This window comes from Pinus tabuliformis, chromosome 7, assembly GCF_031772625.1.
Source record: "Pinus tabuliformis cultivar Carrire ecotype Pingquan chromosome 7, CPIR1, whole genome shotgun sequence".
NCBI classification, from domain to species: Eukaryota; Viridiplantae; Streptophyta; class Pinopsida; order Pinales; family Pinaceae; genus Pinus; species Pinus tabuliformis.
The window spans coordinates 361,326,278-361,353,697 of NC_142293.1; the positions used below are offsets into that span (position 1 = coordinate 361,326,278).

Sequence of the window (27,420 nt, forward strand, 5' to 3'; positions counted from 1 at the left end):
TCGCCGAGGAATTCCAGGTGTATCATTAGCAAAGTACACCGTACCATCCGCAAGCTAATGGGACAATAGAAGCATTCAGCAAAAATTTGGAGACTCTGCTGACCAAAGTATGTAACACGCAGTGAAATGACTGGGACCTACACATACCTGTCATATTATGGGCATACAGAACCACGTGCAAAAAATTGACGAGTCAGACACCTTTTAGGTTAGTGTATGGCACGGAAGCAGTCATGCTAATGGAATACATCATACCTAGTTTGCAGATAGCATCACTTATAGGCATTTCGGACCATGAAGCCTTAGAGGAGAGGCTCGCACAGTTGGAAGAACTCGAGGAAGAACATTTTTTGGCAAGATTCTACCAGCAAGTACAGAAACAGCGCAAGAAAGCCTGACACGATCGCTATATCAAGTTGCACACATTCAAGGTAAACGATCTAGTGTTGTTGTATGACAGCAAGTTTGAAAAATTTCCTGGAAAATTCAGAATGCATTGGTTAGGACTGTATGTGGTAAAGGAGGTCACAGATGGAGGCGCGGTCTAGCTAGTCAAACTTAATGGAGAACCCTTCCTAGGAAGAGTAAATGGCAATCGCTTGAAGTCCTACATGGGTGGGTCGGTTGTCTGACTAACCGACCAAAGCACAGTCTTCGTGACCCGAGAATCCAAACAAAGGTGCGGGACTATAAACACAGGTACTAGAAGCCGACATTAAAATAGAGAATCAAGTTAGACACAGGTGATACGGAGGTAGAAATGGAGCAGATCCAGCGGACGACAGAGCAGTGCACTGCGGACCTTTGTACAACACAGACACAGTTGGAAGAACTTTGCGCAAAGATCGCCACACCAGCAGAGTGACTTAGGACGAGTCACGATGATTGTGTTGGGGGCCTGTTGGGTAGCGGACCCCCCCATAGCATGTTTTTGGGGCTTGAAGCCCAAATTTTGGTCAAATGTAATGTAAAGACCCTGTGAAATGCAGGCACGGGGCACGAGAGCCTAGGGTTGTCCACCCCAAAATAATGTAATTTAATGTAAAGTGTGTCGACCTACCATGGGATTGTATAAATAGAGCGAGGCTCTAAGGGTAAAGTCAGTCTAAGTTTTGGCAAGGATCATATAGATGCGAAGGCATGGTTAGAGGATAGAAGTGCGGACCATGGGATTGTATAAATAGAGCGAGGCTCTAAGGGTAAAGTCAGTCTAAGTTTTGGCAAGGATCATATAGATGCAAAGGCATGGTTAGAGAATAGAAGTGAATCTGAAGTGAATTGGGTTGTAGTGGTAGGTAGAGTCTCTACAGCTAAGTGCGTAGAGGCCCAGTAGAGTCCGCAATTGAGTGCGTAGGGTGGAGTTGGGATTGTACTTGGATGGAGAATTAATAAAAGATAAGTTGATTCTGAAATATTGTGTGTCTATGCTTCTGTTATATTTATGCATCTCTTTATAGTTTTATGATTGTGCGCACTTGTTATGAATGTTGAATGATTAATGAGAATATTGGGCCCACGAAATTAAGTTAAGATCTATAATAATAGCACAGTAAGGATCAGATCAGAATACTACGAAGGAGTGCACAGGTTGCGAAGAATAAAAAGCTGTGCGGAGTAGCAGAGCGCACAATTTAGGATCGCGAACTTTCAAAACCCTCATTAGGACATCTCTAGGGTGCGGAAACCTGGTTCTAGCACCCTCTCATACTACTTCAAGTGAGACCTCAGTCCGCGCTCTGCGGACTATTGTCAAAAGGGCCAGTAGTACCGGGATTTTCTTGGCTAAACTCACTGTTGAACCTGGGTTAGACCCCATGTAGCCAACAACAACCAAGTGAAAGCGAATGATCGGCCAAAGAGATGGTGGCGATGGAATGGAGAAAAAACCAAGGCTTATCTGACAGGAGAGGCTGATACAAATGGAAATCATGAGGGTTAAAATGGAGATGGGTTCATTTTTATACAAGTCTGAACCACGAGGAACTATGTTTCGATTCGTTTTCATGTTTACACAAGCTTCAAATGAAAAACTATGCTTGGATTCATTTTCATGTTTACACAGGCTTGAAACGAAAAACTATGCTTCGATGAAAAAATGGCATGCCCCCAGCATGATGAGAGCCGAGGCACATGCCCCCCAAACTTCATTGCATTCACTGAAGTAGACATTCGGTTGCTAAAAGGTGGATGGAATGAAGCTTCACATTCAAAATCAAGGAAAGACTCTTTGATGATATCTTAATCAAATACTCGATTTGGAAAAGGGATTTGTTTCATTTTTTAACAAGGTTGACATAGTAAAAGAACTATCCTCAAGACTCCTTGTTTCATTTTTTAAGGAGCTTGACACAAGACCAAGAACCATGCTCTGACACTTTATTTCATTTTTTAATGAGGTTGATACAGGAACAAACTATCCTTGCACGTTGTTTCATTTTTTAACGAGGTTTACATAGAAAAATAACTATCCTTGTTCGTTGTTTCATTTTTTAATGAGATTGACACAGAAAAAGAACTATCCTCATACTTTGTTTCATTTTTTAATGAGGTTGACATAGAAAAAGAACTATCCTCATATGATGTTTCATTTTTTAATGAGGTTGACACAGAAAAAGAACTATCCTCGTAACAGCTGATCATGGACCATACGAGAACATGGCCCCCAAGAGGTCCTCACTGGATGGGAGAACTACGCTCTGGGAGGAACACATGTCAACTGGTGTAAATCACAAATCAGGTTCCAATGCCCCCAATACATAATGTACCATGCCATTTGCGTGATCATCAGCATATGTGGAGATGGAACGGGTAGCCACATAATTGACCTATGGCGGGGAGGGTACTGCTTGGAAATGAGAACCAATAGGGATGACAGTAGGATTGGATCCATCTGGTGATCAACGAACGATAATTGACCAATGGTCACTATTCTCCCTTTATGTGGAAAACAAAACACACAGAAGAGTGAAGAAACAAGAGCTCCCATGACATAAACATAGTCACGCCCAAGGAGAAGATTGAAGTCTAAGGGACCTTGGACTACCATCATGTCTATATAGACGGTCTTTCCTCCCAAAGTAATAGGGAACTTCAGAAGGATCCCTAAAGGTTGACTCGCTCCTCCATTGAAAGCCAACAGATTCTAGGTGATAGGCACAAGTTGTGGGGATCCCAAAGCTTTCCAAGTAGTAGAAGCCATGATGTTAATAGACGAGCCTTCATCTAATAGAGTGCCATGTACTACCATATTATAGCCTTGTATCATAATCTAGAAAGGCATATAAGATGGGAGGCAGAATGTAGTTAATTGACCCCAATCAAAAGAAACAACATAACTATTTGGTGGGGGTATCATAGGATTTCCCCCATGATTTATAGGAATAGGAGAAGGAATCTCCTAAACAACTGGGATGGGAGGGCCACTCTTAAATTCATGATAATTTGAGGAGACGAGAAGAACATGAGCAGTATGATCACTACTCTCTTTGGGAACATAGTGAAAAATGAAGGTAGAGCCAAGTTGACACTCTTTTCGACCAATGGTTGGTTAGGAACAAACACAAGAGAGTCATGATCAAGAAGACCAAGATGGGCAAGAGATGAATCTAATTCAATCTCTTTACCAACTAGGAGAGGGTTAGAAGAAATCCTATGATAACCAACAGGAAGTTGGGGTTGAGGAGCAATAAAGTTTTCCAAAACTTTGGAAGCTTTATCCATAAGCAGACAAAGGTGAAGAAGATGCTCTCCTTCACATAACCTATAGGGGAATTTCTAGCCAAGGGTGTAGCATCGACATGATCTCCAAAGGTTGATGGAGATTGTCAATCCATATTTTGAGACCATACCTCTAAGACTCTGGGAATACTAGGACAGTCTCGAAGGAGATGTTCACCCTTACATAGCCTGCAAGGGAATTTTACCTTCTGCAAAGGATCGGAAGGTTTGTTGATGGGAAGTGCATTTGGAGTAATAGTTGCATGGTTGGTCTCTCACTTATCTGAATTCTTCTTCTTCTTCTTCTTCTTCATCATCATCTTCTTAGCCTCCTGGTTACTGAATTTCAAACTTTCACCAGGCGAAGTAGAAGAGGAGGGTGAAGAAATAGGTGAAGAAGGTGAGAGGTCAACCTTAGAATCAACATGGTGTTGTTCAGGTGAAGGAGATGGCTAGACAAAAGTTGGGACACTCGGGACCACCGAGGTCGAAAATAACCAGACAGGTAAACCAATAGTTAACCCAGGAAGGGACAACGTTTCCATATAAGGAGTGTCAGTGTTTCCAAAAGAAGGAAAAGGACCAGGACTCCCATCAGAGGGAAATACTTGACTGGTAAACTTTGGAAATGTTGCCATTGGAATCGACCCTAAGAATCACTAAGGAAGATAACTTTAACCAGGAATATTTCGTGGGCAGTTAATTTTAAAACACTAGAACAAAACTTTGCCTTTTCATGTTTTAAGAGTCGAGAAAAGGATGAAAGGTGACTCTAGTCGCTTTCATATTTAACGAGCTCGAAACGACAAGTGCTCGATGATATTTTCAAATTTAAAGAGTCAGTAAAGATCAAAATTGACTACTCAGGGTACTCTAGACATAAAGGATTACCAAGTAACCATGAATTGCAGAATACCTCCTAGTGAACCGAAAAGTATGAGTAGGAAATCTCCCTGAATGTTGTGTTTGGTGTATCACATTCACAATGCGGCGGACTTGGCTTCCTATGGATAAAGGATTGCAAACTATAGGGGTTTTCCTTTATATACATGATGGTATGGGGAGCACAAGTTCGTGCTAATGTTATCTAATGCAAGACTGTTGTGAACGATAGCAGCTAGGTTTAAAGATGCCGGAACATGTCTCTAGCCTAGAACACTAAATGTGAGCATTAAGTTTCAATGCTTCCTTAGGTTAATTCAATAAATTTTAACGGTTTTTATTGAATTAGGTTTCAATTTCAAGGCCCTACTGTTGTCATCTGAAAACTTCTATATGTAGCTATATGAGAAATGAAATCTTTGTCTTCAATGAAATTTTACATTAATTGAGGAATAGGAAACACGCAATCAACGCAACAACCAAAGAATGAAATTTTTTACTAATACATGTCTAAATGCACTTAATCTTCCTTTAGCAACAACAACAAAAAATTATTTCATTTCTCATGCCTATGATGATGCAACTCTAGCTTCTCAATAATGCTACTAATGCAATATTTTCATTTAAGTAAACTAGAATGATGTTCTTCTTTTCATAAAATACAAAATGAATCTTTCACATAAAGCACTTTAATTGAAAATTTTCACAATTACGAACAAACAAGCATCGATCAAATCCAAAGCATGATACATGAAACTAAAATCAACTTCTTCCCTACATTAAACAAACCAAACACATAAATGCTTCAATAGACAAACCAAGCAATGTAATCTATGCTCCGAAAGAGAAAAGAGACACTCAAAATAAGAGAACAAACGAGACTCTTTCACTCATTCAATTGAAAATGAAAAAATGAAGATGGTGTGACTCAAAGATGGATTAAATGAAGCAGCAAATTAGAAACTTGACACAATGAGTAAACAAACAAATGAAAGGTAATTGACCTAGATTCCCTAGGGCCATAGAGACCATCCAAAAAACTAAAAAAAAAAAGCAATGAAAGTTCAAGCCAATCAATCAATCAAACCTAACAAACAAACAACCTAGTCACTTTTTGGCAAAAGAAGAGAATCTAAGGGTCAAGACACACTGGCACTGGAATGGGAGAAACTCTATTTTTTCTTAACTCAAAAACCTACATGACTTTTTGGCTGAAACTAGCGCTGAAAAGGGATCCCGCGTGACTTTCAGGCTAAAACTACTACAGATCGGGGCGATTGTTTGGTTGAAACTAGCATTGATCAGGCATCGACGTGACTATTTGGCTGAAACTGGCACTGATCGGGCATCAACGCGATTGTTTGGTTGAAACTACCGTTGATCAAGGGATTCAAAGAAAAAATAAAAATGAACTTCACATAGGGCTAGAATTAACACATCAGAGGGTGGGCTAGTGTGTGTATGCCTTCAAACATGTCAATACAGATCCATAAGACCATAAATAAAAAAACTAGGAACACAAGTAGAAAAAACAGAATGATGAAAAGGAGATGTAATTCCCCAATGGAGTCGCCAATTTGTGGTGTAGGAATATCCTCTCTGCGGATAGAGACGATCCTTTTAGCCCAAGAGAGTGGGTTTAGCCACAAACAAGACAATCTCAAGTAAATTTCCTTATATTAGAATCAAATAAGAGGGCCTACCTCTTATAACACTAATCCACTTGATGGTGATCTTGCTTCCTTGCTCCATCTTCCTTTCGTTCCTTTCGTTCAAGTGCTTGAAACAAACATGCAAGAAACAAAAAAAAACGTGATAGCATAAAATCAAGTCTAATCTACTTAAAAGGTCAAGGAGTTCTAAGCTATCAAATGTAATATTTCACCTAATATAGGAAATAAACCATTACTTGTATTAAAATAAACTTCAAAGAGAAATACAGCGGAAGCCTTGATGTTGGAGATCTCCTTTGCGGTATCCAAGCCCCGCTACATGCCTTTTCAGCACCCTTTTCCTCCTCTAGCTTGACATGAAATGGCTTCCAAGATCTAACTCTCTCTCCTCATGCTTTACCTACCAAAGACTAGTCTTTTGTCATCTAAGACTAATCTTCTTCTATCAAAAGCTAAAGATTTCAGAATTTTGCAGCTGGTTCTATCTCTCCACCACTTTCACAATGTATTGTATTGTAACCAAAAAGGGTAAGAGGAAGTGGTTTATATAGGGAGAGGAGGATAAGAATGAGATCCACTCAAGGGAGAAGAAGGTCTTATCTCCTTGGGAGGTCCACTTTTAAGGGGGAAAGAACCTTATATGAAGTTCTCGGCCCTTATCCAACCAAATGAACATCCAGCACATTGCCACCAGAATTTTCTAGACGTGAAACTCCATTTGCTTTTATAAAAACAGTTCAAAAGTAGACTAGTGTGGGTATTGGGCTAATAGTAGCACCGATCATTGCGAGTCACAATGTAAAACTCTGCCATCGGCGTAGGTGAGACACTAGGAAAGAGAGTTGATCTTAAAAACTAGGTTTTGAGAAGGATTCTCTAGAACTTTTCTGAAGGGAGTGGGGACTACTTTCTTCAAAATTCAAGGGAAGCAAGAGCATAGGTTTCATGGTGAAAGTATAACATAGTAATCACTACTAGAGTTTTCCGGGATCAAGAACGGGAAGTGACAAGAGAGTGACAAATTACTTTGTAACAAGGATGTGTCGTCATGAGTGTATGGGTGTGTATGCATTGTTATGTGTGTCAGTGTCTATATGCATGCATTGTCATGGTTATGGTTATGCATGTATGGTAGGTCAGACATGCATTGTGAGGTAATTTCATACAATTAGGTCATCATGATGATATTGGCATGTTATGATGCTAATGTGTTGGCTGAGATAGAGCAGGAGATGCAGATGATTAAAGTGAAGTTGCAACATTGGACCTCGAGGCAAGAGCATGTCGTCATACAGGTTTGTATGTTGGGAATGCATGCATGTAGGTTAAGGATTGTTATATGCATTATGGTTATGTGTATTCCTTTCATTCCATTGATGTTATGGTTACATACATGATAGATGCTAGTTTATTAGTGTATTACTGTATTTATATGCACATTTGTGAGATAGTCATGAATGATAGTAACTTGTGATGGTATGCATTGCTATTGTTGTTTTAGGTTGGATAACTTAATGATTAGGGTTATTATATTAAGATAATATTGTTATATGTATCATGTTAAATTGGATTGGCCTATGCAGATGGTTAGGGTTATGACATTCAATTATGAGTCAACTTATTTGTGACACTGTGTTGTGCTAATCTAGACTGACTGTGCATATGTGATTATTATGTATGAATGATAAATGTTTATGAGCTTATGATGTGGACATGTTAGTTAGTGACTATTATGGATATCATGACCTTATTTTGGGTTGAGTTGATATATTGAGAATTTATATCGTGTTAATATGGATTGATTGTGCAGACAAGATCACCTCCCCTAAGATACTTTAAGGTATGAATTTGCTTATGTCATCTACATTGTGCTTGACTGTTTGATTATGAAGTCTATTTGGTGTTTGAGTGTTTGGTGTCTATTATGTCGTCTAGTTGATTTATTTAACATGGTGTGTTTGCAAGTTGGTTGAATGTTTGATGCATTGCATAATATGAGTATGTGTAACAATGGTCTTGTTTTAAGATGAGTGTACTAATAGATATGCTTTGAGACATGTACTTGAGTGTAATAGGTGACAATTGTATAATTATGCCTAAAGACTATGAGTTGACTATGGATTATGACACAATTGTAGTCTTGGTAAAGGTTGGTTTCAAATTGATAGATATGATTGTCTTGATATTTGGAACATGTGGTTGACATGTGTAAACAGTTTTAGGAAACATGCTTGGTATTAGCGTGACAAGGTAACAATTGATGTGTTTATATAACTAACAGTTGGATGATGTGACGGTACTTAGTAAGCCTCGATTAAAACAATGTAAAAAGGTGAAAGAAAGGAATTAGGCAAGAATTCCTTTGGCTATGTTTGGAAATCCTAATTCCAAATGAATGAGTTCTTTGCATACAGGAAGTCTTCTTAACCTTGATCTCGTCTGACATTATGTGAGTATGTGCTAGATTCATAAACTTGTATTTGACAGGTATATTAGTTAGTCTCTAGTTATAGGTGGATCTGGAAAGTGAATTAGAGTCCCTTGAGAGATGGTGTGGATATGTTCAGTTGCAAGAAACGTACTTGGCACAACAAGGTAAGGTCAACAATGTATTGTTATGTTTATTTATGCACTAACATTTATGTGTTGATGGAAATATGATGAAAGGGATTGTATGGAAAAGAGGCTGTCGTGAAATCTCGAAGAAGGCTCAGGTTGAGATTTCCCTTGGAAGCACTGGGAACCATGGGATTGAGTCATGGTGTCTATTCCTAGTCTTATGCTTTGTTCTTTTGTGGTTTTTTGAGCTTGGTTTTTGGTTTTGTTTATGTATGGTGCAAGGCCTTGTCACTTTGTTTGTGGTGTCATATTTTTATTGATTTTCACGGTTTTCTTCTTGTTTGTTTCTCGTCTTGCCTTTTATGTTTTGAGAGTCTTGGGAATTGGTTGGGAGAAGATGAAAGTTAGTGTAGCTCAAGAAGAGATGAATGAAACCAAGTAGGTAATGTAAGGCTTGGTTGAAGCTCAGTGCTTGTATAAGGGCAGCTGAAGGCAAGCATATGATATCTAGTTGGATTGGTTGGGCCCATTAAGGTAAATGGACGGTGATAGGACAGTGATGAGAAAGCTAACAAGAAAGGCAAATTGAATGGATGTGAGGCATCTGATGCCTCGACTATGTTGGGAATGGATGTTCTCAATGTTGTGCATGATGTCCATGGATAAAGGTACTTCTCTTAAACGTGACCTTATGATATCTGGTAATTATGTTGTGATCATGATTTTGTTGATATATATATGTGTGTGTGTGTGTGTGTGTACACATCTATGTATGTATGTATGTATGTTGTTGTCCGACTAGATCATTATTATTTTATGTTGATGTTTATATGTATGTATGTGTATGTATACATATCGTTATTTGATTGGATCATGATTGTTTATGCTAATGTTTATGTATATGTATCTATGTCTCTATCCGACAGGGTTGTCAAGGATCATTCTTGTAGAGGAATGATTTCTTGTGCAGGTGAATGGCATGAAGAGGTTCTTGGTCTTACGAGGAATCAATTGGGAGGAGTAGCCCTAGAAAATCCATGAGGTCAGTATCAAGTGGTTATGAGTTATATTATGTGATTATATTATGTTTATGTTATTAGCAGGCTATACAGAGGGATACATCAGCGAAATGAAAGTGGTGTGTTCTGCGACATGCTGGGACAAGCATGGATGGAAGAGAGACAATGGAAGCAAGGTTTCTTGGTAGAGACAGTGTGGTTTGGATGTTTGGTACTATTGTTGTGCATATGTTGTATATGTTGTACATGTTGCATCTTTGATGTTGTGCACATGCGGTATTGTGTATATATAGTGTGTGTACATGTTGTTTATGCAATGATTATGTATAAGGTGGTACAGATAGTGTTGGGTATAGATGGTGCTATGTACATGTTGGATATGTGGTTCTATGTACATATAGTACTGTGCACATGACGGATATGCAGTTTTGTGTGCATATGCTGTTGTGCTCATGTTGGATATGTAGTGTTGTGTACATAGGGTGCTATGTACATGTTGTATAGGCAGTGCTATGTACATATGGTTTTGTGTGCATGTTGTACATATGGTGTTGTGTGCATGATTGTACAAGTGGTGTTGTGAACATGTGGTACCGTTTACATGTTGTGCATGTGGTGTTGTGTACATGTCGTGCATGTGATGTTGTGTACATGTGGTGTCATGTACATGTCATGCATCTAGTATTATGTACACATTGTATAGGTGGTGCGGTGTACATGTGGCATTGTGTGCAAGTGGTGTCATGCACATGTGATGTTGTGCACACATTGTGCAGGTGGTGCGGTGTACATGTTGTATATATGGTACTGGTGTACGTGTGGTATTGTGTGCATGTCATACATGCTATGCCGCGGTCATGTGGTACTATGTGTGTGCATTGTGTAATCATGGTATCATGACATATGTATTCGTTATGTTGTACTGTGTGTACGTATATGTATTGTGTGGGGTTGTACATCGGGTATAGATGTACGTATTGTGTTGTACGTCAAGTGTAGGTGTATGTATTGTGTGGTGGTGCACACTGGGTGTAGGTGCATGTATTGTGTTGTGTTTTACACTGGGTGTAGGTGTATATGTTGTATGTTAGGTGCAGGTGTATGTATTACATGATGTTTTATGTCATGTGTGGTCGTATGTGTGGGATGTACACTATGTGTATGTGTACATGGTTAAAGATAAGGAACTAGGTGTTTTTCGGGTGTGGAAACCAATCTGGAGTGTGTATGGAATAACAAAAAAGGTAGAAGCCAAGAATTGATCAAAGTATATGTATCAATATTTCACTTTACTTTTATTATGTATGTGATTTATGATTCTGGTGTATGATGATTACATGTGATCTATGATTCTGGTTTATAATGGTTACATGTGATTTACTATGTTGATCTATGATGGTTGTGTTTTGAGATAACCTGATGTGATATGTTTAGACATGATGATTTTGCCAACGATGCTAGTTTCACTTGTGACAGGAAGAAAACAAATTGCAAGTGTACCTTGTTGATGGGCCACCAATGAGGTATGATTTGAAGTTATTTAAATTTCCTTTAAATATAATGGAATTTATGTTCTTGGTACAGGAAGCACAGAAACGCTCGATTGGGTGGTTGAAACTGACTGTAAGAATTAGTAGCAACAATAAAAGGAATTGGAACAGGTAGCAGTATGTTGGTAAAGTACTTTAGGAGCAAGGCCATTGTGGGACACTGGTACCCAATAGTGTCCATTGATTTCCATGAGCATGCTATGACCAGCGTGATGGTTTTAAGGTAGGGATATGCCTTGGTTTTTTTAGCTTCTGATGCGAGGAAGCCTTGCCAAGGGATGGACTGCCCAGGATGGGGATGCCAGAGGAACTTGGAAGGTGTGTGATTGCACAGAAGGGGGTGACTGGATTTCCTGAGGGACTGTGTAGCAGAGAAGGGAAGGTCGGGGATATATTTTATTTCGTTATTAGAATTTGTAGATGGAATCAAATGCACCTAGGGAGTGTGCCCTAGAAAAATGAGTCAGTAACTTTTCACTGAGAGGACATGTGGTGCAGAATTGTAGCGCTAGATATTAGATGCAGTTTTGACTTTGGCAGTGGATTTTCGACTTCCTCGGAAGGAGGTGAATCTTGGTATTACTTTGAGGGTGGAGGTGTCAGCCTCTGGATTCCCTTGTTGTGGATGCAGGCATCATATCCTTTTATTTATTGGTTGAGAAAATGTGCATATGTGTATATTTGTGTATTATTGTAAATATTGTGTCGATCTAGATTTATAAAGCTCCATAGACAGTACGATTATTTGTTGGGTGAAGAAAATGTGTATGTGTGTATATGTGGTTATTATTGTAAATATCGTAATGAGTTGTGTTATAAAGCTCCAGCAAATGGTATGATTTTCATGTTTCAACAGTGGTCATCGTAAATACTACAACAAGATATGTTATAAAGCTCCATGGGAAATATGTTTCTTTTCAGCAGTCTTGTTGGTTATAGGTGTCATTGAATACCGAGGACAGTGTTTCCCCGAGGGGGAGGATTCTGTAACATCCTTGGTTAAAAATCCATGTAAAAATATATAAGGCCATGGTTGATGGGACACATATTCCAAGCTGAATGGTGGGAAAAACATCTTAGTAGGTGTTCATTTGGTTTATTATGGCTAGAGGAAATTGGCAAAGGCAATGGAAAAGGCTTTGGAAAGGAAAAATGGCATTTTTGGCAAATTTATTTATGAAAATAATGGAAATTAGGATAAAATAGAGGTGAAATATCACAGGTTGCATGTGAGGAGGAAAATGAAGGAAAATAATGGAAAATTAAGAAAATAGAGGCCTCATTAATAAAAAGGCTTTTGAGGATTAGTTGGTAACCTTTTGTTAGTTTAGTTTTGGAGGTCTCTCATTATTTTCTCTCTCTCTCACTCACTCTTGGACACGTAGATTTTTCTTGGAGCATTTTGGCATTGGATCAAGGAAGGCAAAGAAGGCAAGAGGAATCAAAGATCAAGCAAGGAAAGGCAAGATCAAGCGACTACAATAGGATTCTTTGAAAGTATCGATTTTCATGTGTATTTTCCTTGCTATATTTGGCATGCATGGTGTTGCATTTGGTTTTTTTTTGTCATGGCATGGGTTTTTCCAAGTGTGACAGTGTTTTTCAGCCTAACCTTGCCATTTCCTAATAGCCTTGATGAGATCGGTTCTCATACTTCGGTTGAGCTCGATTAACAGATGGATTCGAAGTTGAGTAGGGTGGATCTCTGAAATGACAAAAACATGGTCTAGTGGTCCCTAAAATGGACTATGGATCACAGTAAAGCCACCGACCTAGTAACCCCTGAGCTAGACTATGGGTTGTGGTAAATCCAAGGTTGTGTGCCTCGGTGGGCCTAGGAATCCTTATCGGTGAATAGAGGGATATACGGTAAATCCAAGAGGTGGTTTTCTCTCTATTGGGCATAGTAGCCCTGAGATGGGATGTACGGTAAAGCTTGGAGAGTGGGTCTTGGTGTAGGGCCTAGTGATCCCTGGATCAAGCTGTGGATTATAGTAAAGCCTGAGAGACTGGGAGGCACTCAAATTCCTCACGGTGTAGGTAGAGAATTCCCATAGCATCCATTCTTGTTTGGTTCTTTTCATTTGGTTATGAGTCCTGCATTGATGCTTGGAAATTATATGGCACGAGGGTGATTGGCTGAAGAGAGATTGGGCTCAACCAATCTATGGTTGGGTGGAACGTGCTAGTCCCATTCCCAGTTGGTTTCTACATTAATTAATGAGAAATTCATTCCCTTGGTTTCATGTGTAAATGTATTGGTTTGTATGTGGATTATATCGCTGATGTATTTATGGTATTTCTGTTGTTACTATGCTAGTTATGTATATGTTTCATGACGGCACCTATGTATGTCTCTCATCATGTTTTACTTGTAAATGAATGGACAATGTATCTATGACCTAATAGATGATAATGCAAAAAATCACATTAGGGAACAATGGTTCTTAGTGATTCTTAGATAAGTATGAGATCCCTTTGCTTAAATATTTTGTTTACACCTGTAGATTACATATTTGTGATATGTTTGACGAAATGGATGTCATGGCTAGTAGGGGTTTGGTTAAGGGCTTGTTCAACTAATTACTTTTGCATCATTATTTCCCTATTATTTTACTGTTCTGAAGATGACATTCCATTATGGGCAGTGACTTGGGCTCTGACCCTGAAAAAAGTGGCTCAAATCCTAGGGATGTTGGCACAAAACTAGACAAAATAGTCCTTGGATGCTAGCATACCTATAGCATGAGAGCATACAGAGCCTCCTGGACATTGGCAGGCCTATAGCATGAGAGCGTCCAGAGGTTAAGTGGTCAAAAAATTCAGTGGGACCCGGGGGCTAGTTTCCTGAAGTGTTGGGATGCTTCTCAGGGGTCCTCTAGCTGATGTGGAAGGTCTAAATGTGGTGTTTCCATTGATTCCATTTTTCTTAAGGTCACACAGGAGGTTGAATATGATCATAGTAGCCTCTTGTCACATGTTTACTCTGGTTGGTCGGTTACTTGGGTAGATGTGGGAGGAGGGTTTTATAGTTTACCTTTATTTTTGCATCCTTTTTTAGCCAATCCAATGGATATGAGATAGGATGGTCATGAGTCTACAATCCCAATTTCTTGAAAAGATCTACTTCTATGAGATTCACATGTGATCTTGATTCAAATAGAGCATCAATTTTCGTCTTATTGACTTATATCTTTATATGGAAAATTTTATTAATTGCCTTCTCTCCCTATTTCTAAAAGCTACTCAGATTTGCCCCCTTTTCATTTATGTACACATAATCTTCTCATCCATGTTTGAGCTTCTTTCCAGTTGATCACTCAAATATGTGTCCATGAGACTTTTCTTCTTAACATCTTTCTTAGTATTATTTTGGCTAAGCTTTCGATGCAACTTCCAACACTTCTCCTCCATATAACCATCAATGTTATAGTGGTTGTAGTGGTTTCTAGGATCTTTGCACTAGTGTGTTGTGGCTACTGTATTTTTGTCTCTTTCACCTTTCCACTTTTTCTTCCCCTCCTTAGAATATTCTTGGTGTTTCTTATGCTTTAAACCACTAGATTTCCTTTTCTTATGATCTATTTTATCCACGTACAATGCCTTACACAACCCTCATCCACCATTTTAGGTTTGGAAAAAATCACTTTTTTTCACATATGCTTGTGTGAACCCATTAGATACTTGAGGAGTTCATATGGATTCTTTGGGAATATACCCAACATTATTTCTAGCTTCCTAGATTTTGTGGTGTACTACTAATATACATTCTACTCGATTTTGTGCCTAAATTAATGCATTAGATCCACTAGTATTCCACATACCCAATAGGGTAGAGCTTTTACTTTTTGGGAGTATTGAAATCATCCCACTTAGAAAATGGAGGATCTCCCTCTAGCCTCAAGTTTTATGTGTGGCTTTCTCACTAGATCATGTTATCGCCCTCTAATTTGTTATGTGCAAATGAGTTTCACCATTATTCCTCTATGAGGTGAACACTAAAATAAACATATAACTACTATAAACAATGGTTTAACTTCAAATCATGAATCTCACCTTGTTATGTCTTAATGTTAATCTTTTCTTCCATATTGAATAGGGATTGTGAATGGTTCTCATCATTGACACTGGGTTGTTCCTTTTGTGTTCTTTATTAGACTCCCTCTCTAGTTCTTCCCAATCCCTTGATTTCCCCTCTAATATGACCTCTAAGTTGGAACCTTTGTCTTCTATGATTCCCAACTTTGTTAGTGGAGCCACCATAAAGAGATTCATGTTATGGATGATATTTGTGACCTATTCCTTCGGCCTCGATAACCTCTTCTTTGCCTGATCTTAAGGTTTATTAATATATTTGTTGGCCATGATTGGGGTTTTATGACTTTCTTCTTAAATTGATCTAGATCCCCTGCAACATCCCACAAAATATCCAAAGACACCTACTCTAGTAGCAATATGATTCATAGAGTATTGTGGATATTCCATTGGACAAACTGTCATAATGGATCTACTAAAAATATATATTTGAAAATTCGAAATATCCCCTATGAGAGTTAATTTTTCCTTGGATTTCTAGATTTGTTAATTATTGTGTGATGCTTATGCATGTAAGAGATTAAATATGGAAAATAGAGAATAGTGAAATAAAACTAAAACCCATAATGAATAGAAGACACAATCTAGGAAATTGTTACAAGATAAAACCTAGTTGGAAGGCGATGTTGCTCTAGTCTCTCCTTTCTCTTAATGGAAACAGATGAAAGTACAAAGGAGTGGAAATTGTGGCCCATGGGCTGCTACAAGACACAAAACTTCTTTTCTCTCTCTCTCTATCTACTCTCAGCTATTGTTCTCATCTATTGAACAAAATGCATTTGAATGAAATGGAACCCCCTTTCCTCTTAGTGGCTTGATATCACAACCTGATAGCCTACTAGTGGTCAAGTTTGACTCCTTCTAAGTCTTAACTAAATATACAATATTGACAATTTAAAGTCTTTCTCAGCATGATCATATGGCTAGTCCCTTCTCCATCATTGGGAGGTAACGTGGCATCCTCTTGAATCATGGGGGTCAAAACAAGAAGGTCAATTTTCAAGTGGCATAACTTTTGCATACAAATTTTGTTTCAGGTATTTATAAGTATCTTAGCATAAACTAGAGCTAGGGGATGCAACACATAGGAAGCAAAATTTTATCCCAAAAAACAAAGTTTAATGCATCAAATTACTTATGACAGGTTTTAGACCCCAATTCACCAAACTGGGACCCACAAGTAAAAATGGTCTTGTGAGCTTATTCCTCCTATTCTCCCACTCTAAAAGCATCAAGATGGAATGAAAATAATATAATGATCCAATTTGTATCATTAAAAATCCTTATTACAATTGCATTATGCTTAAATAACCCTCAATAGACTTGGATTATGCAATCTAAATACAAAGATTGATATGTATAATTTTTCAAATGAAAACAATCTAACTAAGTTTCTATGATTAAAGCATCTTCCACCTTCTCCTCCATTATTTTAGATATATAAAAGGGACATAAACCTAATTCAATTACTAGGGATAAGGTAAAGTGCTCCCATATTATTTATCATTCTAGGAAATTAACTAAAACCTTCCATCATGTATAAAACTCAAACACTTATTGATTAACTTTAATGTGTCATGTTGTTATTATTAGGTTACAACAATAAAATAATTTTAAATGAAATTCACATTTGTAGAACTAGATCCAAGTGATGGTTATACATTCTATATTGCACTCCCATCCCTGTACTATGATTATATTATTGGCACTAATATTTTTTATCTCCCAATCCCAGAAACTAACTATTTAAAAAGGCAAACACCTATAAAATAGTCATAATAGAGAGACATTGCGAAGTGTCTCATGAAAAAAGAATCGATAATAGTAAGCTAGATTATGAAGTAAATTTGTATAAACCTTATATCATTACGTTAAGGTAATGGTAACAAGATGTGACTCAAGTAGGATGGTATAGATTTTACTTACCTTGATTAGATCAATTTCCAAATGCTCATAATTATCTAAAAGATTGCTTGACCCAATATTTCATTGTTCTTATTAGCCATGTCACAACCACAATAGACACACTAAATACAACAAATTGTAATGCACAATCAATATGAATGTAGGAACAATGGTCGAAGTGAACAACACATTAGTTGGATAGCCCATTTTAAGATCAAGAGAATACCTATCGGGAAGTGACATGCATAAATATCAACATTGGATCCCTTAGGGAATCTTTTCATCCTCCATCACTTCATCTCAATGTCCATGGGGCCTTGGATAGACAGTGATTAGGTGTGTTTTTAAAGCATTCCTAGATGTTAAGTCACTAATTCAATTCCCTGCCCTATTTGGGTGTTATTCTTGGACATGATCATGATGTAACCTCACTAATGTTGAACTTACAAAAAAAGGTTCACGGGGACTTGGATAAACTGTAGTTGGGTGCATTGTTAAGACACTCCTAGATATTAAGTCACCAATTCAATTCCCCACCTTATTTAAGTGTTATTCTTGGTAGCCTCACTATTACTGAACTTTATATATATATATATATATATATATATATATAATGCATTTTGTATTTATACTAAATTAGGATTAATAATGCAATAATACACTAATTATCCGCCCATGTTGAGAAAGACTCAGTGCCTTAATTTTTGTTAAATAGTTTTGAAATAAAAAATTTAGGTAGTATTGATGTAGAGTAAAGAGTTTAGATATGAAGTCAATTTCGAGGAAGGAGTTATTAATAAAAGTGATAACTCTATTAGAGTTCAAGGTATTTTTGAATCACATAAACTAATACCAACTATGATAAGTTTTTTTTTTTTTAATTTAATGTTTAATATGATTATTTGAGATTATGTATATATATGTTTAGCACATGATGTGCATGATATGATGGCTCGGGCGGTTGGCTTTCGCACCCCCCAGCCGTGTTCGATTCCTGCGGCGGCGTTCACTGTGGCCCCCCTTGCTTCGGCGATTTGTAACGGCTATGCCGTATTCTGCTCGCTTCGGCCATAAATTCTGCTGGCTTTGGCCATATTGATTGTAAAAATCTGTAGGCTTCGGCCATATGAGGATTTCTCCCTGAAAAAAAAATGTATATATATGTTTGGCATTTATTTGTTTTTAATTTATTTAGCTATCATACAAACCTACCTCTCAGCGTTTTAATTCTAAAATTATTAAATTCAATGTTTAATAAAATAATTTGAGATGAAATATTTTAAAATGGGGGTGGCTAGTCCCCTGAAGAAGCATTTATTATGCCATATGTACAGTATATTTACATGAATACAGGCAGATAAACCGTCATATCAATCAACATCAATCTCCATATATCAAATACACTGACTGTCATATCAATCAACATCAATCTCCATATATCAAATGCACTGCCGAGCAGCATCAAGATGGTGGATCGAACGCAAGCCGCCGCTGGACCATGCACACATGTGCAATTTGAGATGAAATATATATATATATATATATGTTTGGCATTTATTTGTTTTTATTTAGTTATCACATCATTGTGAGTATTTTAATTCTAAAATTATTAAATTAATAATATTTTAATTATTAAATTAACGAATTTAATATATATAGATGGCCATTTTTTCAACAAATTCATTAAATTCGTTAATTTAGTAACTTTTAGAATTAAAATACTGACAGGTACGTTTGTATGATAACTAAATAAGTTAAAAACAAATAAATGCAAACAAATTTAATCCATGCTTTTATTACTCATAAAATTAAACTTTCTAGTGAAAAAAATATATTATGTGAAAAGACTTAATTACAATTTCCAACTCAGCGGGTGAGGTAGAGTTGAAAAGCTTTATCAAAATAGTCGGTGGTCACGTGATTTTGACTTATGCATGACGTATTCTGTCGCTGAGAATCGTCGCAACAAAACCCCACCTTATCTACGCAAGTGCATGCACAGGCAGTGTATACCGACCTTATCCTTGTTATTGATATTGAATTCCATTGTAGCCTTCAAGGTTAGCAATTCGTGTGTATCTCCACTTTGTATACATATCCGATATATAATTTTTATATACGTTATATATATATACATACACGTGATGTGTATATATTTTTATATATATTCAGGAGATTGCTTAAACAACACTCAACGTTATGCTCCACCTAAGCAATGTTATGCTCCACCTAAGCATATGCCGTTTCTGGAAGAAAACAAATGAAAGAGTTGCGCCAAGCTAGATTCTTTTCTTTTTTTCTCATGTACCCAGTTCGTTGGCATAAAGCGAAACACGCGGCGCCACTGTATCCGTTACAAAAATAAATCAAATTGTCGAACAGCCTGGCTACCTCGCACCGACTTCATTTCAAAGCGCGTTCCGTGTGACCATTGTGAGCAGGGCGCGTGTAAAGGCAAAGCGCGTACGGTAGCCAATCCGGAGATTCCACAATGCCGATAAAAACCACTGAGCTATTCCTTACAATTCACCCACTGCATTGCATTCCTTTTGATATCTCTGCCGATTATCGTTTCATATAATCTGGATCTACTTTGCTGATTTTGATATCTTTAAGCATTTTCAAGTTCGAATCAGTATGGCCGAGCAAGCACCGGAGCACCAGGATCGCGGCCTGTTCGGGTTTTTTGGCAAGAAGGAAGAGGCCGTAAAGCATGAAGAGCAGATCACGCAGCCCTCTGCCACAAACGATGAGGCTCAGATTGAGGCTGCATCTTATTATCCAACTCCTCCTCAGCAGGGAGAGCATGGAGTAGAGCACCACCACGGTCATGGTCACGAGGGGCAACTTACCCCCGAGGAAGCTGAGCAACAAAAACACACGGGTTTGGGTTTGTTCGGCAAGGACGAGGAAAAGCATGAAGAGAAAACCCACACCCAAAGTGAGGCTCAGAATGAGGAGGCTCAGAATGAGGCTGCATCTTATTATCCAGCTGCTCCTCCGCATGGAGCCGAACACGGCCATGGTCACGAGGGGCAACTTACCCCTGAGGAAGCTGAGGAAAAGAAACACACGGGTTTGATAGGAAAGCTTCACCGCACCCACAGTTCCAGCTCTAGCTCTGTAAGTCTCTCACTCTCTTACTAACTCTTTGATTCATTAATTGTTATTTTGTTGCTTTATTTTGAATTTATCTAGATGGCAAATATTTTGGAATTTGATTTTACAGGAGACTGGTCAAACCATTGATGTTGGCTCTTTTAAATTAGATTATGAAAGATTTCCAAAATCCAGGAGATTTGTCAAACAATTGATATTAGCTCTTCCAAATTAGATTAGGAAATATTTCTAAAAGTTACAATCGAAATAAAAATACTAGTTGTTTTATATGTAATATATTTCTTTTATGTACACTGAGACATGAATATATGTAATTTCAGTCTAGTGATGAAGAGGAAGAAGGCGAGAAAAAGAAAGAAAAAGAGAGAAAGAAGAAAGAGGCAAAGGACAAGACCCAGAAAAAGCTACCTGGGGATGGACAGCATTCTTCAGATCAGTCTGGGATTGAAGAAGAGAAGAAAGTAAGTTTGGTTGATAAATTCAAAGAGAAGCTCCCTGCACAACCTAACAAGGGGCAGGGGGAGGAGAAAGTGGAAGTGGAGAAGAAAGCAGGTGTCAAAGAAAAGCTCCCTGTACAACCTAACAAGGGGGAGAGGGAAGAGAAAGCGGAAGTGGAGAAGAAAGTAGGTTTGCTAGATAAAATTAAAGAGAAGCTACCCGGACACTCTAACAAGAAGGAAGGGGAAGGGAAAGAGGAAGAAGAAGCAGCAGTGGCGAAGAAGGCGAGTCTGATCGATAAAATCAAAGAGAAACTCCCCGGACATCATAACAAGAATGAAGGAGAAGAGGAAGAAAAGAAGCAAAACTATTAAAGCTACTGTAAACAAGATCTTGTCCATCTGTGAGTCTATATTTAACTCGTTCCTTACTTTGCTGAGAGCATTGATGGGAATGATGATATGTATCTGTTGTGTGGTTTTGATTAATGATTTGCTTAGAAGAGAAGATAAAAGTTATGAATGTGAGCCGACGGATCCGCATTGCCATCTGCAGTATTGCATATTTCATGAACGGGGTTCCAATTACCTTACCCGGGTCCTGAGTGTTCGGTCAAGTTATTATCATATATTTATGGACAGTTTTATATGTGGCAACAAGGATTGCTTGGGATCCAGGAAGTAAGCAAGATTTCATTAATCATGAATTGTATCTGGCCTTTTGACTTGCAATATCTTTTGGCTGGAATTGGCAACTTCTTCCTGAATGTGGTGTTGTAGTTATGTATGAGAGAATCATATGGAGATGTAAAGTCCGTCATAAAACTTGTTTGGTTGTAGATGTTGTGTTGCACATGTGTATGAGAGGATTAGATGGAGCTGTGAAATCAGTCATATTTATATCTCATGTTCTGATTTGTAAATGGTGTTATAGAAATATATGGATGAAGTTTAGAAAAGGGATTTGAGAATGAATAGTGCAGTCTTTCATGATTTAAATTGAATTATTTCTGTTGAATCTACATGTTCTTTCGAATGGGATTATTGAAACATATGGAAAAAGAAGAATTTTAATATCAATGCTTAATCATACGTTTGAATTTTTTTATACATCAGTTGTTATAGCAAAATTGACTTTACTCATTTTTATTTAATGTCTCCGCCTCTTAGCTCATAGGTGACATGATTATTTGTTGAAATTTTAAGGATGGGTGTCCGTCACGGTAATAAGGTGTGTAGCAATGATTTGATTTTTGATTTTTTAATTTTTGTTATTTAAATTAGTTGGAATATTTTAATTTATATAAATTTTGATGGGTAGTAATCATTAATGTGTATATATTTACATTTTTATTTTTATTTATTAAAGTGTTTAAGGATGTATAAATAATGGTGAGCAGTAACTCTTTATAAGTATTTATATCTTGTTTGTATCTATTTTTTAAGTAAATACTTGTTTAAATTATAAATATGTTATTTTACATGAATATGAGTTTTAATTTTAGCTGGTTTTAATATGAAACTTAACAATAAAAATCATAGCATCAACACTGCAATTGCATCCAGAAATTATAGCAAAAAATATATATATGTATTGTGCAAAAGCTACACTAAGACTTTCAATTTGTGGTTGAATCAAATGTTTTTTCCAATAATATTGAAAAATAAATATTTGTTTTGCAAAGCTGCATTGGTGAATGCTAAACTAATAATTGATTGCTATAGTCCTACCTTTTTGCAGGGACTAATAGTAACAAGTTGTAGTCCTTGCCACTCAAATAGAAATTATACTATTGGAAAAATTGCAAATTGATATATGAAGTGGAAAAATTAATGTGTAGATTCTAAACTACTCATGAAATTTTCTAAATCACAAGACTAAATTCACGATCAAGAACACAAATCATTAACATGCATCAAGATTCAACACACATACATAGAGATTTATTTAGGGAAAAGCAACTGCTCAAAACCCTGTACTATTTGTATTGCATTAATCAAATAATCTTGATGAATACAATATGCACTGCTCAAGCTTGATCTAAACACGAACCTGTATCTTCTATCCTCTGCCTGACTCACTGACCTTTGCCAATACTTAGCCAAAATTTCGAGCCTTCAAGCTCTTATTTCCTTGTGCTGCTCCCTTGTGAAATTGCCCCTATTTTTTAGGAATTTCTCACCAAGGAATTGCGCAATTACCATAGGTCAATATTTTGACTACATGCACCACATGTACAACTTGAACTAGTTTACAACTGATAGTAGATTGCCCTTGAACTTCAATCTCAATTGGGTAACTCGAATTCTCTGCCTGCAACAATTATTTTTGTTTGATTGATCAGTTAACTGGATGATCACTTAGTGTGGAAAAAGTTACACACCCACAACCTGACCTCCACTATCTAGTTTGACAAAGGCAAAGTAAAAACTAGATTTTCTTGCTGCGTTTTCAACACTCTCTCTCAGCAAGAAAGGGATTATCATATACCTGTTGACGGTGTTGGACCCGCCAACATTCAGGGGATCTCCCCGGTATGCAGTTCCAACTAGACCTCACACCATTTGGTGTAGGAGTCCCATCCAGTATGATGGTCTGATTTCCATTATCTTAAAGGTTTTCCTTAGCTCTTGCTTGTCAGCACATGAGAGTGTCTGCTTTGTCTTCGAACAAAGAGGTTCGTGTGCTTGGTGAGTGCTTAGTGTTACTTGTGTCAAGGTTCTTTCACTGCAGAGGATAAGGGTGGAAGTGAGTCTCGAGCCGAAAGGGAATAGTCCCAACTCTATCAGAGACACACAACACAACAAGGCATGCGCAGCTTCCGGCAGAATAGCCCAAATGGATGTGGCAGTGACAAACACATAGTGAACGGATAACACGTATAACACCCAACGAAATAGTCCACCCGAGTGTAACAGTCGTTATAACAATTTTATAAGAATGGCTCTATCGAGTGCCCGACGTAATAGTCCAAATGGGCGAGACAACATTAACAACTTATACAACAAATTTTTGTAAGCGTATGTATTAGAACAACCAAAATAGTTCAACTGTCTTAATACAGGTTAAAGTAACATGCATTACAAGTGTCCAAAGAATAGTCTTACAAACAAATACAATACATGTGTGAAAATGTGTTGGATTGTTATTAGGCTTCTGAATTAAGCGAAAGTTCCAAGACACATCGGTAGAACATTACATCAATAACCCCAATACCGAGGCATTGGAGCCACTAATTGCTCCTCAATGAAAAGATTACAGACTCTCAAGGCCATGTGGAAGGAGCCAAGGGGAAAATTCCTTTGCATGTACAAATGAGGGGTATATATAGCCAACGGTGAAACTGACCCTTGTGACTGTTCGACTTCCCTCATGACTGTTTGACTTACATGACTCTTCAAGTTTACATGACTCTTCAATTTTACATGTGGGTCTCTTGGACTTCCACGTTACATTACATTGATTACAACAATATGGCCCACAATAGTGATGTGGCCGAGATGACTCATGACATGATTCGACATGACAGTGCTGGTATGTTCATGTTGCTGGTAGTGTCCATGTTGAGTTGCAATGTTGTTGAGTGATGGATGTGATCTTGGTGCATCATAGCTTCACCTCTGCATGGAAAGGTGTGTAGAGTCTTCGATGGTCTTGGCGTTCTCTTGATGTTGCACTTGCATGTATCTCCTTCACTTGTACTTGGCATGCTCCAAGTGTTCGTCTGTTCACAAACAAGTCTCCTACCATGCGCTCCTTGTTCATCCCATTCGTCGTCATGTCATGTCTCATCCATGTAACTGTATATGCAATCACTTGACATGACGAGGTGACATCAAATCCAGAAATCTCCTAGTCTACCATGACGCATTATCTTTAACTTTCGGGTGCAGGTGACCAAGAGAGAGGAAAAGGATCTGAAATTGCGCAAAGCACATTTCAGGTCGGGATGCGAGCTCCCGGCATTGTTAATTAAAATTGTGTAGAGGGCACTGGGACACTGAGATGGGCAATCCGAATCAGCAGTGACTGTCTATGGGATCTAGCTCGGCTGGAGGGAAGATCTGTACAAGTTTTCCAGGGAGACAGTGCAGGTAGCAGGGGGACATTGGCAGTGAAAACTATGCAAATTCTCTGAGGAGGCTGGCAGTGGGCTACAGGCTATGGGAGGCTGTTGGCCAAAACTGCACAGAGCTAGGAGACTAGACTACAAGACATCCCTATGCAGTTTTAGGGTTGAGTGAGATGTTGGGCAGCTGGGAGGCAGCCCATGAAAACTGTGCATTTTCAGGAGGAGCAGCAGGTTGACTGTCAGGGTGACTCGCTGACAGAACTGCGCAAATTTTTAGGACAGTGCAGTGACAGGCAGCGGGTGTCTGTCCAACATGTATGCACAATTTCTTCAGTCAACGGAAGCATGCATACTTGGCAACTTCTGCGCAATTGTTTGGAGGAGTGAGGCCCGGGATCACTACCCAGTCAAAATCTTCGGTTGACGAGTTAGAGGCTTGATGGCTTTTCTTGAGGGCAGTGCAGATTGGGATGACTTGCTGAGCAATGTTTACGCTGTTATGGGTGACATTCAGTTGAGTTAACCCCAGGATTGCACAGTGCAGACTGTCTAGGAGGCAGCCTCAAGCTCTTGGCAATTATGGGCTGCAATATAGGATCACTAAGGGTTGAGACTGGGCAGTGCACCTCAGTGGAGGTCCCACTGTTGGGGGGTAGTCTAGTTGACAGATTTTCAACAAAATGACTAAGTGTGTGAACGAGTGACTCCGTACATGCATGACCTTGCGAACACACACTCAACATAAGTTGACAACAAGACACCTCAAACCATCAAGACAATATACACTCAGTGTGACTGACTGACAAGTGCGAGCGACAAGCACGACACTTGTGATAGATCGTTGAATGACCGCGATGACACTTGCGCAACATTGCATACAACTTTGTGTGTGAGTGCGACAAATGATTACATAGTGAATACAACTTGTACACACGAAGACAAACTCTGCGCATAGATAGAACATGGATGTAAGCATGACATTGTGACCGACATGCTAAAAGATCTCTGGTGAATGGTTAAGCAAGGAGGGTGCAAACACTCAACATGAGCTCATGGGATGAGCCCAAGTGCTTTCAAAAATCAAGGAAAAACCCAAGGAAGGCTCCAAAATTGGATGCAAGCCAAAATTTTGGAGGGTGTTGCAGCAGCTACAACACTTGGCGACACATTGGTTGAATTCCAGCTTCTCTGTTTTGGTCCATTAACAGCACAGGGCCTTAGTCTTTCAGGGAGTATTGAATCGATGTGCGGGTTACTTTGGCTTTCCCACTTATCCCATGGACAGACATGGTTTACCTTTCACCAATTCAGTCGAACACAACCCAGCTTGATCACAGTGTTTTGAAATCGGGAAGGGTAGCTTGGCTCACGAGTTAAATTTTTTTAGAGTATTAAGTTTTAATCTCTGGTGTTGCTCCGCTGCTAGTAGGCCTGAACAACACCCCAATGAAGTCATGCAAGAACACACACATTTCTCCACTTCTAGGAAGCTTGGTCAGTACCCCGGTGGAGTTGCATGCTTCACCTCTCTGTGTAGGAAGCCATTCTCTTCTTTCGCCTTTATATTTTTTAAGAGGACTGTGCATAGGCACTTATTTATTTTTTGGGGTGGAAGAGGGCTCCCGACTTATTGAGATCAGAAGAGGTTGTTCCTTCAGAGAATCATGTAAGACCTCTGACATAGGTTTTCTCATTTAGATTTTCCCCTTCTCCGTTTCTACTAGTTGGATGAGGTTGAATATACAGAGCAGAAGGTTGAGTATAGACATGGGGTTTCCCAATGTGGACACAGGTTCATGGTTGGACTCAAGCTTCCCTTGCAGGCAGCTCGTATTTCCCATCACAACTTCATCGACCAAAGATTATAACCAAGAATAGAGAAGACGGACACGGGACTAGCCAAGTGCTGCAGTGTCACAAGGCTCTTTGGATATCAGCCACATATTCATTCAAAATCTAGAACTCAGTAGAGGGAAACACTTATTTACAAAGCCAAAAATAGCATGTTACTAAGAAAACAAACAAAACAAAACAAAAATAGTAAGCAAAGAGAAAATACAATAAGAAATAAATAGACTATGTACATGGCGTGGGGCACAACCCTGACCTACTGAAAATAGTGTTTGAGATCTTGGTCGTTGACAAGAAGGTTATCAATCCTCCCGTCAAGAGATTGCAGATGGTATGTGTCTGGGCCAAGCTTCCTATGGACAATATACAGATTATCAGGTTCTTCTACCGGAACCTGGTTGTATCCCGAAAGACTATTAAGCGGAGACAACATTCCTTCTCCAAATATTACGTATATCATAGGTTTCATTGGCGGCACGGGGTAGTTGTTTTTGTTCTAGGAGCGATTTAAATTTCATAAATCAATGCATAAGTGGATT

At 38.4% G+C, this 27,420-nt stretch overlaps 1 protein-coding gene across 1 annotated transcript; it reads left to right on the forward strand.

Moving 5' to 3' along the window:
* Window positions 1-19,910: 19,910 nt before the first annotated feature.
* LOC149247446 (uncharacterized) lies at window positions 19,911-21,916 on the forward strand. The gene is made up of 2 exons (XM_089458219.1): window positions 19,911-20,523; window positions 20,841-21,916. Exons 1-2 carry the CDS (start codon window positions 20,038-20,040, stop codon window positions 21,330-21,332), a joined length of 978 nt encoding a protein of 325 aa, XP_089314345.1. The 5' UTR covers window positions 19,911-20,037; the 3' UTR covers window positions 21,333-21,916.
* Window positions 21,917-27,420: the final 5,504 nt, after the last annotated feature.